This window comes from Pelophylax lessonae, assembly GCF_965119305.1.
Source record: "Pelophylax lessonae genome assembly, chromosome: 1".
In the NCBI taxonomy this organism is placed as follows: Eukaryota; Metazoa; Chordata; class Amphibia; order Anura; family Ranidae; genus Pelophylax; species Pelophylax lessonae.
Window position 1 is genome coordinate 320,155,805 of NC_138768.1, and position 15,933 is coordinate 320,171,737.

At 46.0% G+C, this 15,933-nt stretch overlaps 1 protein-coding gene across 1 annotated transcript in view; it reads left to right on the forward strand.

Annotated features, from left to right (window-relative positions):
- LOC309544415 (ubiquitin carboxyl-terminal hydrolase CYLD-like) overlaps positions 1–15,933 on the forward strand; it is a 126,051-nt gene that overhangs the window by 42,309 nt on the left and 67,809 nt on the right. Inside the window, exons 6-7 of the mRNA XM_082243326.1 lie at positions 3,015–3,183; positions 14,913–15,054. Of these exons, the coding sequence (XP_082099452.1) occupies positions 3,015–3,183; positions 14,913–15,054 (311 nt within the window). The remainder of the gene's footprint in view (positions 1–3,014; positions 3,184–14,912; positions 15,055–15,933) is intronic.

The following is a 15,933-nucleotide window of genomic DNA, read 5'->3' on the forward strand; positions in this document are numbered from 1 at the left end:
CAATAAGACTCGCTGCAGTGTGCAAGGACAATGCAATTGGAAAGCAGTGCAGGAAGCCTCACAGGAACGCAGCTTTCCTGCACAGCATTCTAGTGTGAACTTGCTGACCACAATATGTATATACACGTTGTGGTTTGCAAGTGATTTACCAGGATTATAGCTGAAGATATCAGCCATAAAACCCAGTATCGTTTTCTGTGGCTGGCTTTTTTCATGAAACCGTTCCGAACGGCTCATGAGTCGCTGGAACGGTTTCCGAAGCGGCAGGAGGGGACGCCCCACCCACCGCTTGCCGGTGTTTCTCAGGCTTACCGTTTCTGCCGATTCGCCTGAAAAATGATCCAACGGTGTGGCCGGCTGCTCTCATTGGCGATCAAAGAGTAGATAATCTTTGATCGCCTCTATGGCCTTAGAAAACTGAGACGATGTCATGATGTTACTTCCTGTCCAGGCTGGAAGTAAATCATTTTTTTTTTTTGATTTGTTGCTTGTAAAAGTAAAGAAGAGCTTTGGATGTTTAACCACTTAAGCCCCAGCCCTATTTCGGACACTTTTTGTTTACAAGTTAAAACCAGTATTTTTTCCTAGAAAACTACTTAGAACCCCCAAACATTATATATATTTTTTTTAGCAAAGACTCTGGAGAATAAAATGTCGGTCATTGCAAAATTTTTTGTCACGTGGTATTTGCGCAGCGGTCTTTAAAAATCAATTTTTTTGGAAAAAATTTGAAAAATCACATTTCACTGCATTTAAAAAATATAAACAGTAAAGTTAGCCCATTTTTTTTATATATTGTGAAAGATGATGTCACGCCGAGTAATTGGATACCCAACATGTTACGGTTTAAAATTGCGCCCCCCCCCCGTGGGATGGCGAGAAACTACGGTCAATAGAGATCTCAATCGGCGACGCTTTAAATTTATTTAACGGTTACCAGTTTAGAGTTAGAGTGTAGCTCTTTTTCTTAAATTATTGCCCACGCTCTGGCGGTCGCGGCGATACCTCACATGTGTGGTTTGAACAGCGATTTCATTCACGGCTCGACTTGCGTATACGTTTTTTTTGTGCGCGAGCTAACGGTGACGGGGGCGGCTAAATTTTTTTTATTTTTTTTCCTATTTATTTTTTCTTTTTTTTTTTAACTTTATTACAGGTTTTTAAAAAAAAAAATCTGATCACTTTTATTGCTGTCACAAGCAATGTAAACATCCCTTGTGACACCAATATGTAGTGACAGGTACACTTTATGGAGGGATCAAGGGTCTAAAAGACCCTCGACCCCTCCACTACACTTCCTTGTATGCAAAACGCCGAAAACGGCGTTTTTGCATACAGCCGTTTTTCAAATTTGCCGCCTTTTGCAGCACAGTAACCCGGAAGTGACGTCATGGACGCCGCCTCCGGGTTACTTCATCGGAGACCCGATCAATGCCGTTTCCGGCATTCATCGGGACTCCATCCAGCCGGCGGACGTGCCGGCTGGGTGCTCGGGGCTCCCGGTGGGACGGGAGCCCCGAGCAAAGCCACGGAAGGCGGCGGGAGGGGGGGGACGTCCCCTCCCGCTCACCCGGGTAACGATCGAGCGGCTCCCGAGCCGCATCGGTCGTTACCGACGGAAAGCCGACCGTCGGCTTCAAACCGCGGTACCGGGATGATGCGTCTAGCTAGAGGCATCATCCCGGTATAACCCCGCAAAGTTACCCGACGTATGGGTACGTCGATATGCGGTAAGTGGTTAAATTCCTTGTAATAGAAATAAAAGTGATGATAAAAAAAAAATTAAAGCACCCCCACTGCAGTGCTTGCGTGCAGAAGTCACACACATGTGAACGGTATTCGCACAACACATGTGAGGTATCGCCATGAATGTTAGAGTGAGAGCAATAATTCTAGTGCTAGACCTCCTCTGTAACTCTAAACGGGTAACCTGTAAAGATGTTTAAACTATCGCCTATGGAGATTTTTAAGTACCGTAGTTTGTTTCCCTTCCATAATCGTGCGCAATTTTAAAGCAGGACATGTTGGGAAACTCGCTGTAACATCACCTTTCACATTATGCAAAAAACTAAAATGGGGGTAAATATATATATATATATATATATATATATATATAATATATATATATATATATATATATATATATATATATATATATAGATATATATATATATATATATATATATATATTTATTTATTTTTTTTAATTCATTAGTGTATTTTTTCCTAAAAAAAAAAAAGTGTTGCTCAAATACTGTGTGACATAAAAAATTGCAACAATCACTATTTTATTCCCTAGGGTCTCTGCTGAAAAGAAATGTATAATGTTTGGGGGTTAGAAGTAATATTCTAGCAAAAAATACTGATTTAAACTTGTAAACACAAAGTGTAAGAAAAAGCCTGGTGGGCAAGTGGTTAAGTGTTGTTTAATAAACTTTGTAGATCATATATCTATATATATTTTTTTGCGGTGTGGGAATGTACCGTGGTATGGAAAAGTTCTATCTTGTGTGTACCTTTGAAAGTCCCCTCCAAACTTTACAGTTGTTACTTTCTATATATGTCTCCACCAACCACAGAAAGCAGTCACCTATTCTCTCATCATGTGTTCTCATGTGTTTCAACTGTTGATTGCAGTTTATATGAATATGTTTGTGCATAATGATTTTGCAATTGTCAGCCAGTTAATCATATCTTTCTCTGTTTTAATGCCATGCATTAAAATCATTCTTTTTATTTGAACTGAGCTACTTGTTCACTTTTTGGCTCTATGGTGATGTGTTGATAACCAGCCACAAGCAGCCCTCTGACTGCACCGAAAGTTATTCCTTACCCCATCTTCTAGTTATAATTAAAGCATGATTGATGTACGGAAAGCCTTTTTCTTGCTATAGTAAAATGTCTTGATAACTACTTTTGGTGACTCTTTCTGTGCAATCACCAGCTAATGGAAAGTTTGTACCTTTTGGTATTAGAATGTGGAACCGATTTTTTTATTTTTATTGTCTTGATAGGAGGAAGAGCTCCCTTCTGCCTACACTGATGGAATTTACAGAGGAGTAAGATATTTTCACTGTGGACCCAACAAAGCCTTGTTTGTGAAACTGCGAAACTGCCGCCCGGACTCTCGTTTCTATTCATTGCATAGTCCAACCAATCCAATTCAGAGATGTAACTCTATCGGTAAGCATTGCAGGCTTTAATTGTTTTTTGGATTTTTATGGGTAAAAAAAGCTGAAAAAAATAACGTTTACAGATTTCTCTATCGTTCATTGACAGATGCAGCTCCATATCTTCTTGACCATTGGGTTATGCTGCCCCCTACAGAGGTAGGACACTAGGCAGGAAAAAGTTTTACCACGCCTATGGGGCAGTCCCTGCAGGCATACCCCCACACACTCTGCTATAGCCCTCAGTTTGTTTCTGCCTAGTTTAGGAGTAGGACCTTGTTCTCTGCTAGGACTTCGGTCTTAGCTGTTTATTTTTTGGGAACCTTTTTTTTGTGATTCATTTCTTTTAGTTAGAGTTCCTGGAGAACTACACGCAACAGCCGGCTGGGTTTCGGACTGGATATTCTAGATCCCTAAGGTTTCCCAGCCTGGCCAGCGAGGTTATAGTCCAGCACTAGGCCTCGTCAGGACAGAGCCCCGATGGACGGGGACGAGCCCGCGAGTGGACCGTCTCGCTGGGGCGCGAACGACCTGGGATGCCGTGAGTCGGTAGCATACCCCTGGCTACCTGCCTCCAAAGACGCCCAAAAAATGGCCAAAAAAAAGCGTCTGCTACAAAAATGCCCAGGTGTGTTGTAGCAGGAGTTTTTTTGGGCATTTTTTGGGCGTCTTTGGAGGCAGGCATGACATCTAAACTTCTGTATAGGGGTATATATACACACACACTTGTATGTATTTATACACATATACACATATAGGTGTGATAGGAGCGAAGTCCTATGCCTGTTAATTATTTCATTAGCGCAGGCATAGGGTTCTGCTACTTTCACACCTATATATGTATATATACATACGTGTGTGTGTGTGTGTGTGTGTGTGTGTGTGTATTTACCCCTACACAGAAGTTCAGATGTCATGCCTGCCTCCAAACACGTCCACAAAAAAGCCCAATAAAACGCCTGCAACAAAAAGCCGGGTGTGACAGGAGCGAAGCCACTATCCTGCTCTATTGCAATTCTAATAGAAACTATCTTTTTTTCTATATCAAAAGTTTGTATATGCGCACTTAGGTCGCAGGATACCTAGGCGCACAAAGATAGTTATAGGTGCCACATCCTTGATAATGGAATTGGAAAATAGAAAGGGAAGAAATTTGGGACTTTATTGGCACCGGTATTAAAAAAGTATATATTTTATTGAAAAGAATCACCAAAAAGTATATTTGAGAAAAGACATAACAGGAATATATAAAAATTCACATATATTTTACATACAGTAAAATTAGGCGGCAAAGGCCTCAAAACCATGTGCAAATGAGATCGCACAACCTACTAGGTAGATAGGGTTGTAACAACAATCGCATATATTACAGAGTAACCTGTATTCATAAGACGGCCATAGAGAGGGATGGTTGCCGTCTCCAAAGGTCGTCTGTACAATATGAGTGATCAGATGTTGAGTTAAATCCCAGTTGCCCTACATGTTTCGCTTAACATAGTAAGCTTCTTCTGGAGCACGTGGTATAAGCAAACATCTGAAAGGAAATTCAGGTTGTGGAACTTAGTAGTAAACTGAGCCAGGTAGGCTATAGAAAGTAACGAGGGGGTCGGTACGTTGTGGTTGGAGCAAATACGTAAGTCCTAATGAAATTCAGGCCACCTTACAATGGACACCAGTAACACCTAATAGTAATGGGGGGGCCAGGAGGAGGAGGGCCCCACTGCCTTCCAATCCAAGCAAAGCAGGGCGAGGTGAGTACACCTCGTATGCCTGAGACCCTGGTAGGTATAGGCACAGATTTGCTGCAGGTCCCACGACCACACGTACACCCCCCCCCCCCCGAATGGGGGTATCTCCATCCGGGGGGGTGTACGTGTGGTCGTGGGACCTGGAGCAAATCTGTGCCTATACCTACCAGGGTCTCAGGCATACGAGGTGTACTCACCTCGCCCTGCTTTGCTTGGATTGGAAGGCAGTGGGGCCCTCCTCCTCCTGGCCCCCCCATTACTATTAGGTGTTACTGGTGTCCATTGTAAGGTGGCCTGAATTTCATTAGGACTTACGTATTTGCTCCAACCACAACGTACTGACCCCCTCGTTACTTTCTATAGCCTACCTGGCTCAGTTTACTACTAAGTTCCACAACCTGAATTTCCTTTCAGATGTTTGCTTATACCACGTGCTCCAGAAGAAGCTTGCTATGTTAAGCGAAACATGTAGGGCAACTGGGATTTAACTCAACATCTGATCACTCATATTGTACAGACGACCTTTGGAGACGGCAACTATCCCTCTCTATGGCCGTCTTATGAATACAGGTTACTCTGTAATATATGCGATTGTTGTTACAACCCTATCTACCTAGTAGGTTGTGCGATCTCATTTGCACATGGTTTTGAGGCCTTTGCCGCCTAATTTTACTGTATGTAAAATATATGTGAATTTTTATATATTCCTGTTATGTCTTTTCTCAAATATACTTTTTTGTGATTCTTTTCAATAAAATATATACTTTTTTAATACCGGTGCCAATAAAGTCCCAAATTTCTTCCCTTTCTATTTTCTAATATCTTTTTTCTATGGCTTTCTATGGCGGTCACCCTGACATGGAAGGGTTTGGTCACCCTGCCATAGCAGTCAGTCAGTTAACCCTACACTACACTACGGTCCCCTTACACTTAACACTTTCCCTACAGAAACTAGATTATTAAATCTAACTATAGTGGAAAATAGTACCCTAACTACACTGCATATCCCTTTCCTCACACTAATAATTGCTAAATGACACTTTGAAGCAGGAGTAACAGAACTGCTTCCACTCTCTTCCACGTCCCTGTATTACAATGCTAGAGATTTGGCAGGGCTATGTTATATACTAGGGGGCTTATTCACTACTGATTGGCCTCTGGACCCCCTAGTCACTCCAATTACATTCCTAGCATCCTCCTGCCTCCTCAATTGGCTTTTACTGATGGTTCTGGTCCAATCACTGGCTTTTAAAGCCCAGTTCCTGTCCCATTGCATTTTGGTTGGTTCTGGTTGCCGAATTCCGAACTTTTTCAGCAAAAAGTTCGAACAGTCAATGTTCGGGTCGAACTGATGGTCGACCCGAACCGTTCGATCATCCCTATTTGTGATCACATTGGTGTAACAGACCATTACAGAATGGGCGAAGTTGCTAAAAGGTGACTTTGAATCGGAGCAGCTCTCTCCGAGTCTGATTGAGCTAATGGACCAAATGGTGCAAGCCCAGCGGTATATATGTGATCTGTTGCTGGATGCGGCTCTACTGGTGGCCAGAGTGTCTGCGGTGGGGATTGCTATTAGATGCATGGTTTGGTTAATGAGCTGGTCTGCGGACCAGGCCTCCAAAAAGGCTCTTTCTGACCCTCCCTTTATGGGGGACAGGTTAATTGGATCATTCTTGGATAAGCTGATCAAAGGCCTTACGGGTGGGAAGAGTACTCTTCTTCCACAATCATTCAAGAGCAAGGCACCACGCACTAGACTGGGGCCCTCTTTCACTGCTCATAGACGGCCCTTTCGTACAGCTAGGTCACAGGAGAAAGGAGCAAAGCCATTTCGGTCTTCTGGGGGTTCCAAGAAGACATGGTTGGGTAAGCCAAAAACAGGCCAGTCTGGATCTGCGGACAAATCCTTGTCTGCGTGAAGGGACGCCCTCACCCGTTTCTGGGGTGGGGAGACATCTTCGATTCTTTCCGGAACCATGGACTTCCTTGATTCAGGACAAATGGATCCACAAACGGATCCGTTCGGGTTACAAGATTGAATTCCGGTCTCGACCATCGGACAGGTTCTTCCCGCCCAATTTACGCTTATCTTCAGACCGGTTAAGGGACCTACGAGAGGCAGTAAAAAACCTGCTGTCGCAAGGGATGATTGCGACGGTTCCCTCTCGGGTACGCTTTCAGGGATTCTTTTCAAACCTGTTTATTGTGCCCAGAAAAGAAGGCAAAGTATGTTCAATCCTGGACCTCAAGGCTCTGAACCGCTTTGTGTGGGTACAGAAGTTTCAAATGAAATCTATTCGAACGGTAGTGGCGTCTCTACACCAAGGACACTTTTTGGCCTCTATAGATATCAAGGACGCATACCTACACATCCCTATCTACGTTGGACACCAGCGTTTTCTTCGCTTTACTGTAGGAGAGGAGCATTATCATTTTGTAGCGTTACCCTTTGGTTTCGCCTCCGCCCCCAGGGTTTTTACCAAGGTGCTGACTCTGGTGTTGGCATTACTGCGCCAAGGGGGGATTTCGGTGCTGGGATACCTGACGATCTTCTGTTGAGGACGGACTCTCATTTAGCCCTGTTGGGCGACTTGATGATCATTGTACGGACGCTTTGGTTCGGTTAGAACATTCATTTAAAAAAATCTGCCCTGATACCTTCATTAAGACTGGATTATCTGGGCCTGACTCTGGATTCCGCCTTGACGAGGGTCTTTCTTCCTCTGGACAAGCTGCACAAGTTACAGGGGCTGATCCGTTTTGATGTTGGTAAACAATCTGTCCTTTCTGCGGACTTGCATGCAGACCTTGGGTCTGATGGTGTCAACCTTTGAGGCGGTTCAGTTTGCTCAGTTCCACACGAGACCCTAACAAAGGGAGATTCTCGTCAAATGGAACAAAGATCCAAAGTCCTTGGGCGCTTTGATTCGGTTGAGTCACAACCAAAAGACTGCTCTACTATGGTGGCTTCACTCGTTGGCACTACGCCAGGGCAAGTCCTTCCTTCTGTTTTTATTGGACGGTGGTAACCACGGACACCAGCCTCTCAGGCTGGAGACGAGCGCTGGGGAAGATCTGCGCCCAGGAGTCCTTTACAGTAGAAGAGTCCAAACTTCTGATCAATATTTTGGAGCTCTAAGCGATAAAGCTTTGCCTGAGCCACTGGACAACTCGTCTGAAAGATTGTCCGGTCTGGATTCAATCGGACAATGCCATGGCTTACATCAATCATCAAGGGGGCACCAAGAGCGTCTTGGCCGCCTGAGAGGTGGCCGAGATCCTGGATTGGGCAGAAAAGTTTGTTCCAGCCCTCCCTGCTGTGCACAACCCAGGTGTGAAGAACTGGCAGGTGGATTACCTGAGTCGTCAGGTGTCAGGATCAGGGGGAGTGGTCCCTATACCCGGAGGTGTTTAATCTCCTGTGTGTCTGGCGGGGGACACCCTACGTCGACCTGTTTGCTTCTCGACTCAACAAGAAGGTGCAGAGGTTCGTAGCTAAGTCTCAGGATCCTCTGGCCGACACCACAGATGCACTTGTGGCTCCTTGGAGTCAGTATCGGCTGATTTTATTAATTCCCTCCACTAAAACTTCTGACTAGGCTTCTTCGCAGGATAGAAGTGGAAGGGGTTCCGGTCATTCTGGTGGCCCCAGACTGGCCTCGCCGGTCTTGGTACACAGACTTGATAAAGTTGGTCGCCAATGCTCCCTGGAGACTTCCTCTCAGGGAAGATCTGCTGTCTCAAGGACCGATCTTCCATCCTGCTTTGCAGTCGCTGGCTTTAACGGCGTGGCTGTTGAAAGCCAGGTATTGAAGGATAGAGGTCTTTCTGATTCAGTGATTCCTACCCTACTGAAGGCCAGGAAGTCTACTTCCAGGAAGATCTATCATCGTACATGAAAATTATACATTTCATGGTGTGAATCATTGAAGGTGCACCCTCGCTTGGTCTCGGTGGCTAGGGTTTTGACTTTTCTTCAAAAAGGTGTTGAACAGCAGTTGGCTTTGGGCACTATCAAAGGCCAAATGTGGGCTCTGTCTGTGTTTTTTCAATGCCCTTTAGCTACACATGCCCTGATTCGCACTTTTATTCAGGGGGTTTGCCATATGGCTCCCCTGCGGCGATCCCCGCTACCTCCGTAGGATCTGAATTTGGTATTATCTGTTCTTCAAAAACCTCCCTTTGAGAACATTAGGGAGATTCCTCTGCTTACCTTGTCTCAGAAGGTTGCCTTTTTGGTGGCTATTACTTCTGCCTGCAGAGTATATGAATTGGCGGCGTTGTCCTGCCGCTCACCTTATCGGGTGGTCCACAGAGATAAAGTTGTACTCCGACCTAATCAGTCGTTTCTTCCTAAGGTGTTTCTGATTTTCATCTGAATGAAGACATTGTGTTGCCTTCACTTTGCCCTGAACCTCAGCATCCTAAGGAGTATGCCTTGCATTCTTTGGATGTGGTTCGGGAGATCAGTCCTTTAGAAAATCAAACGCTCTTTTTGTCCTTATTGATGGACCTTGTAAGGGATTGGCTGCGTCTGCTGTGACCATTTCCAGATGGATTAGGCAGACAGTGATACGGGCCTATTCACTAAGGGGTCTGGTTCCCCCTTTCCCAGTGAAGGCTCATTCTATGAGAGCGCTGAATGCCTCTTGGGCTTTTCGCCATCAGGTGTCGGTGCTGTAAGTTTGCAAGGCAGCAACTTGGTCGTCAGTGCACACGTTCACTAAATTCCTCAAAGTAGATGTTTTTGGCTGCAAGGTTTTGCAGGCTTCTGTCTAAAAGAGAATTTTTTTTTTTTCTCTTTGAGGGTCTATGTTTTTTTCTGCATGAGCTCCAGTTGTTCCTGGTTGAGCTTCGTGTTACCTGGTTGGCTAAGTTTAGCCTTAGGGATTTACGCTCTTTTTTGCCTTTTGTTTTTCCCACCCCTAATGCAAATACTGCTTTGGGACGTCCCAATGGTCAAGAAGATACGGAGCTACGTCTGTCAATGAACTATAGAGAAAACTGAATTTTTGACTTACCGTTCAATCCTTTTCTCTGAAGTTCATTGACAGACGCAGCACCCGCCACTCTAATTATGAGTGGGATGGGTTTGTTTTTCTTCTAACCACTGCTTGCAGCAAAACTGAGAGCTATAGCAGAGTGTGTGCATGTATGCCTGCAGGGACTGCCCCATAGGCATGGTAAAACTTTTTCCTACCAATTGTCCTACTCCTGTAGCGACACTGGGAAACCCGATATGTGCTGAACAACAATCTGTATACTTCCCATATAGTGTTTTTCGGACGATATATATTGACGACATCGTCATTATCTGGGATGGAGAGGCTGCAGAGGTTCCAGCCTTTGTTTCCCATTGTAATAACAATGACATGGGACTAAGGTTCACCTCTGTGGTCGACCCTGATCATTTTGGCTTTTCTTGATCTAGACCTCCATCATGACAACCAGCACATACTAGCCAAGAATTATATAAAACCGACTGCAGGCAATTCTTTGCTGCATTATCAGAGTTGTCACCACCCTCGTTGGTTAGACAACATTCCGAAAAGCCAATTTTGTAGACTTAGACATAATTGCACTAAGACCTAATTGCACTAAGTATCCAGATACTATCGTAGAGCAGGCGTTTTCCCAATATTTAGCACCACAGAATGTGAAGCCGGAAAAAACTGGAACTGATGGCTCACAGATGAGGTTTACAACCCAGTTTCATAACCACCATCAACAGATGGAGCGGGTGGTCAAAAAGCATCGGCCACTTCTGCTCCAAGATCCTCACTTGAAAACAGTGCTTCCAGAAAAACCTAGTTTCTCATACAGAAAGGCCCCGAACATAAAAACAAAAATTGCACCTAGTAAATTAAAATCCAAAAAACGTGCTTCCCCCTCCTTGACTTTTTTTAATGTTATTGGCATGTACCAGTGCCGTAAAAAACAATGTTTGACATGTGAATACGTGAAGCATGGACAGAAGGATTTTGTGATTGGAGGCAACAGGTATGAAATTAATGAATTCCACACCTGTTCGTCGGAATTCGTGGTATATTGCCTGGTATGCCCGTGTGGCCTGCACTATGTAGGCAGGACCATACGGACCCTTAGAGCACGCTTCGGTCAGCACCGACGCTATATTCAGGAGGGCAAAGATCACCATAGTGTCCCTAGACACTTCCTCCATCACCACAACAAATCCACTGAGGGACTATATGTCTGGGTGATCGAGGCCATTCCCAAGGGTCCCTCCGAGGCAGAGAGGTTCAGGCGTCTGTGCAGTAGGGAAACCTACTGGATATACGCTCTGAACGTTCTCTCGCCCGGGGGACTGAACGAGGAGCTAGATATAAATACGATCTTATGAGTCAGTTCACTCCGAACCATTTTTATTCTTTGTTGTATTTCCCTTCCCCCTCCTTTTACCCTCTCCTCCCCCAGTATCTTTTGTGTATGTATCATATGGTACATATATGTGTATATATATATATATATATATATAGATATATAGATATATGTACTATTTTAACATTTAATAGTAAGTTTAAAAAGGAAAGGGGACTGAAAAATAGGAGAAAGAACAGGCTACCTCATGACACTGGCTGTGGGTTCGTGTATAACTTCACGGATTAATACTCTCACTGCCATGTACTAACGAGGGGGGGGGGGGGAGGGGGGAAAATGGTGTGATCCATAGAGAGTTAAAAGATTTTTTGTCATAAAAAGCACCTCAACACATCTATAACGTAAATGTGTGGAATAGCTATAATATATATAAAAGCTTATACATATGTATGAGCATTTTTATAACCATATGTGAATGTGCACATCAGTGGCGTACCTAGAGCATTTGGCACCCGGGGCGGATCCTATATCTGGCACCCCCCCCCCCCCCCCAACTTTAAAATGTAAAAACACCCACAAAAAATTGTAATGTGTTCAAGAATATTTTTTGCACAAATTTCACAGCCCCCGCATCACAGTGCCCCTTGCAGTCTGCCCTCCGTCTCTCTAATCACAGTTCCCCCTTTTGCACTCTCTGCCTCCCCTGCACAGTCCTACCTTCAGCATAAATAGATAGCTAATATTATTAGCAATGTGTTTAAGTTTGAGTAAGAGATTGGAGACTTGCTAAAGGAGATATTCAGAGACTGCAGACATGATACAGGAGATGGTCAGAGACTAAGGGCATGATACAGGAGATGGTCAGAGACTGAAGACATGATACAGGAGATATTCAGAGACTGCAGACATGATACAGGAGATGGTCAGAGACTAAGGGCATGATACAGGAGATGGTCAGAGACTGAAGACATGATACAGGAGATGGTCAGAGCCTGCAGACATGATACAAGAGATGGTCAGAGACTGAGGACATGATACAGGAGATGGTCAGAGACTGAAGACATGATACAAGAGATGGTCAGAGACTGAGGACATGATACAGGAGATGGTCAGAGACTGAGGACATGATACAGGAGATGGTCAGAGACTGAGGACATGATACAGTAGATGGTCAGAGACTGCAGATGTGATACAAGAGATGGTCAGAGACTGCAGACATGATACAGTAGATGGTCAGAGACTCAGGACATGATACAGTAGATGGTCAGAGACTGCAGACGTGATACAAGTGATGGTCAGAGACTGCAGACATGATACAGTAGATGGTCAGAGACTGCAGACATGATACAGTAGATGGTCAGAGACTGCAGACATGATACAGTAGATGGTCAGAGACTGCAGACATGATACAGTAGATGGTCAGAGACTGAGGACATGATACAGTAGATGGTCAGAGACTGAGGACATGATACAGTAGATGGTCAGAGACTGCAGCCGTAATACAGGAGATGGTCAGAGACTGCAGACATGATACAGAAGATGGGCAGAGACTGCAGACATGATACAGGAGATGGTCAGAGACTGAGGACATGATACAGTAGATGATCAGAGACTGAAGACATGATACAGTAGATAGTCAGAGACTACAGACATGATACAGGAGATGGTCAGAGACTGCAGACATGATACAGGAGATGGTCAGAGACTGAGGACATGATACAGTAGATGATCAGAGACTGAAGACATGATACAGTAGATAGTCAGAGACTACAGACATGATACAGGAGATGGTCAGAGACTGCAGACATGATACAGGAGATGGTCAGAGACTGCAGACATGATACAGGAGATAGTCAGAGACTGAGGACATGATACAGTAGATGGTCAGAGACTGAGGACATGATACAAGAGATGGTCAGAGACTGCGGACATGATACAGTAGATGGTCAGAGACTGCAGACAGGATACAGTAGATGGTCAGAGACTGCAGACAGGATACAGTAGATGGTCAGAGACTGAGGACATGATACAGTAGATGGTCAGACACTGCAGACATGATACAGTAGATGGTCAGAGACTGAGGACATGATACAGTAGATGGTCAGAGACTGAGGACATGATACAGTAGATGGTCAGAGACTGCAGACATGATACAGTAGATGGTCAGAGACTACAGACATGATACAGGAGATGGTCAGAGACTGAGGACATGATAGAAGATAGAAGAGCACTAGGGGGGCCGGAGAGCACAGACGAAGCAGGGAGCACTGGAGGAGCTGAAGGGCACGGTGGGGGGCTGGAGAGAATTAAGAGGGGGTTTGGAAAGCATTGTAGGGGGGTTGGAAGGTGCAGGGGGTGGAGAGCACTGGGGGGGACAGGGAGCACTTGGGGGGCGAGCAGGGAAAACCAGGGGGGTGGAGAGCACTGGGGGGGGACAGGGAGCACTTGGGGGATGGGCAGGGAAAACCAGGGGGGTGGAGAGCACTGGGGGGGACAGGGAGCACTTGGGGGGCGGGAGAAAGCACTGTGGGGAGCTGAAGAGCATGGGGGGGGCTAAAGAACGGGGGGGGTCTAGTGCACTGGGGGGGGCTAAGAGCACCGAGGGGGGGAGATTAGGAGCACTGGAGGGGGGCCAGCAAAAGAAGTTGTATAGGAGGGGGATGGGGCAGCTGCATGTAGATGAATTGATCTATCCCTATTCTTCCTGCAGGAAGGAGGGAGAGGAGGAGAATCAGTTATTCAGCAGGCAGCTGCAGGAAGAATAGAGAAAGATGAACTCCTCTATATGCAGCAGCCCCATCCCCCTCCTATCCAGCACACACACCTGGGCAATGGGCACTCACCTTCTTCCCGCCGAGGCTCCGCCCCCTTCTTACCGCCAAGGCCCGCCTCCTTATTCCCGCCGCGGCTCTGCCCCCGTATTCCCGCCGAGGCTCCGCCCCCGTATTCCCGCGCGGCTCCGCAGCCCCCCCCCCGCTAGCAGCACGGACTGAAGGAGCTGCCACTGCAGCTGCCTTCACACTGCGGGATCTGTCTGAACACACCGGGCAGGACACCGGCTGACACCCCCCAGAGCGTGGCACCCGGGGCGGCCCGCCCCCCCCCATTGGTACGCCACTGGTGCACATGCATACACATATATATATATTTTTCTCCTTCCCCTTCCCTTAGCGCCGTCCCTTCCTCTAGTTTCCACTATGAATTGATTGAAGGCTGCAGTATTTAAACCGGACTCTAGGTGGCAGCCCTTTACGCTTGAGAAAGGAGCCGCGCATGCTCCGAAACGCGTTGCGTAATTTTCGGGAGCTTGCATTCCACCGCGGCTTCCGTTGTAACCATCCCTCCGGACCAGCTTCCTGTGACGTCACCTCCGGGCCGGTGGACGGCCGGATCGTGCGGCTGGACTTGCTGAGACACGGACTGAAGCTTACCTCAGTGTAAGATATTATGTTATTTGTTGTGCAATAAATTTATGGTTTACTACATGGCGCCTGTTTTTCTCTTCACATTCCTACTCCTGTAGCGGGGCAGCATAATTCAATGGTCAAGAAGATATGGAGCTGCGTCTGTCAATGAGCTTCAGAGAAAAGGATATTATGGTAAGTCAAAAATCCAGTTTTTTTCTGACTTCTGGCATCTATCTGCATTACAGCATTCCAAGAGTATACTAGCAAATGTGTTGAGGAGAACACTCCACCTGCAGCAGACAAAGAAGGATTAGAACGTATGATTGGCTGGAAAAAGGGAATACAAGGACATTGCAACTCCTGTTATTTGGATGCAACATTATTCTGGTAAGAAAACATTGTTTTGATATCCCAAGTCTGTGATATAAAAATTAACATTTCTCTTACGTCCTCCGACAGTCGCCGCCTCTTCATATTCGTCACATATGGGGGTATTAGACTTTGCTCCGAAGGAGTAGCTAGGCAACAGAATATGTTAACAATAAAGCTTTTAACATATCCCACCCTCAAGGGGTGGTCCCCTCAGTCAATACCCTCCTACTTCCTGCAACCATATCTCAGTTTTAATGTCTAGCTTGTCAGGAGTGGCTGGCTCTCTCTGTGCTGGGACTTTCTGTCCCAGACTCTTTCTTCTTTTTAATATTTTGTTTGAGTTTTTCTCTCTACCTTTATTTAGCTGTTATTTTGTCAGCGTTAGTTAGTTCTTCTGACGAAGAGGATCATGCGGGCTGGGTCTCGGGCTGATCCCCCTGGTCGCAGGTCGTGGATCAGTGGCTTCCCAGCCTGCCATCGAGCGTTCAGCCAGGTAACGCTCCTGGCGCAGTGAACGACCCATCCCTGTTCGGTGCAGGGATGATTGGTGAGGTGGCTACCTCACTGGACGCTGTGCGGTTTCTTAACCCCCATTTTGTGCGTCTTGAATTGCGACTCTCCCTGCCTCATGTGCAGCGGCTTGTTCGCCTGTGCGGGTCCCCCACGCCATGTGAGGTAAGTGTATTTATGTGGGGACCTGTCTGTCTGGGGGGGTGTCAGTCTGGGACTGTGTAACCTGCCTCTATTCACACTGCTTGTCTCCCTATCTCTCGGCTGCATGCTGTGGGCTGCAAGGGGGGGGGGAGCTGTATGACACTGTGTGTGTCAGACTGGTCAGTGTGAGAAGCTGTGTGCTGTGGGGCATGTTTTTTTGGCATGTTTGGGCATATACAG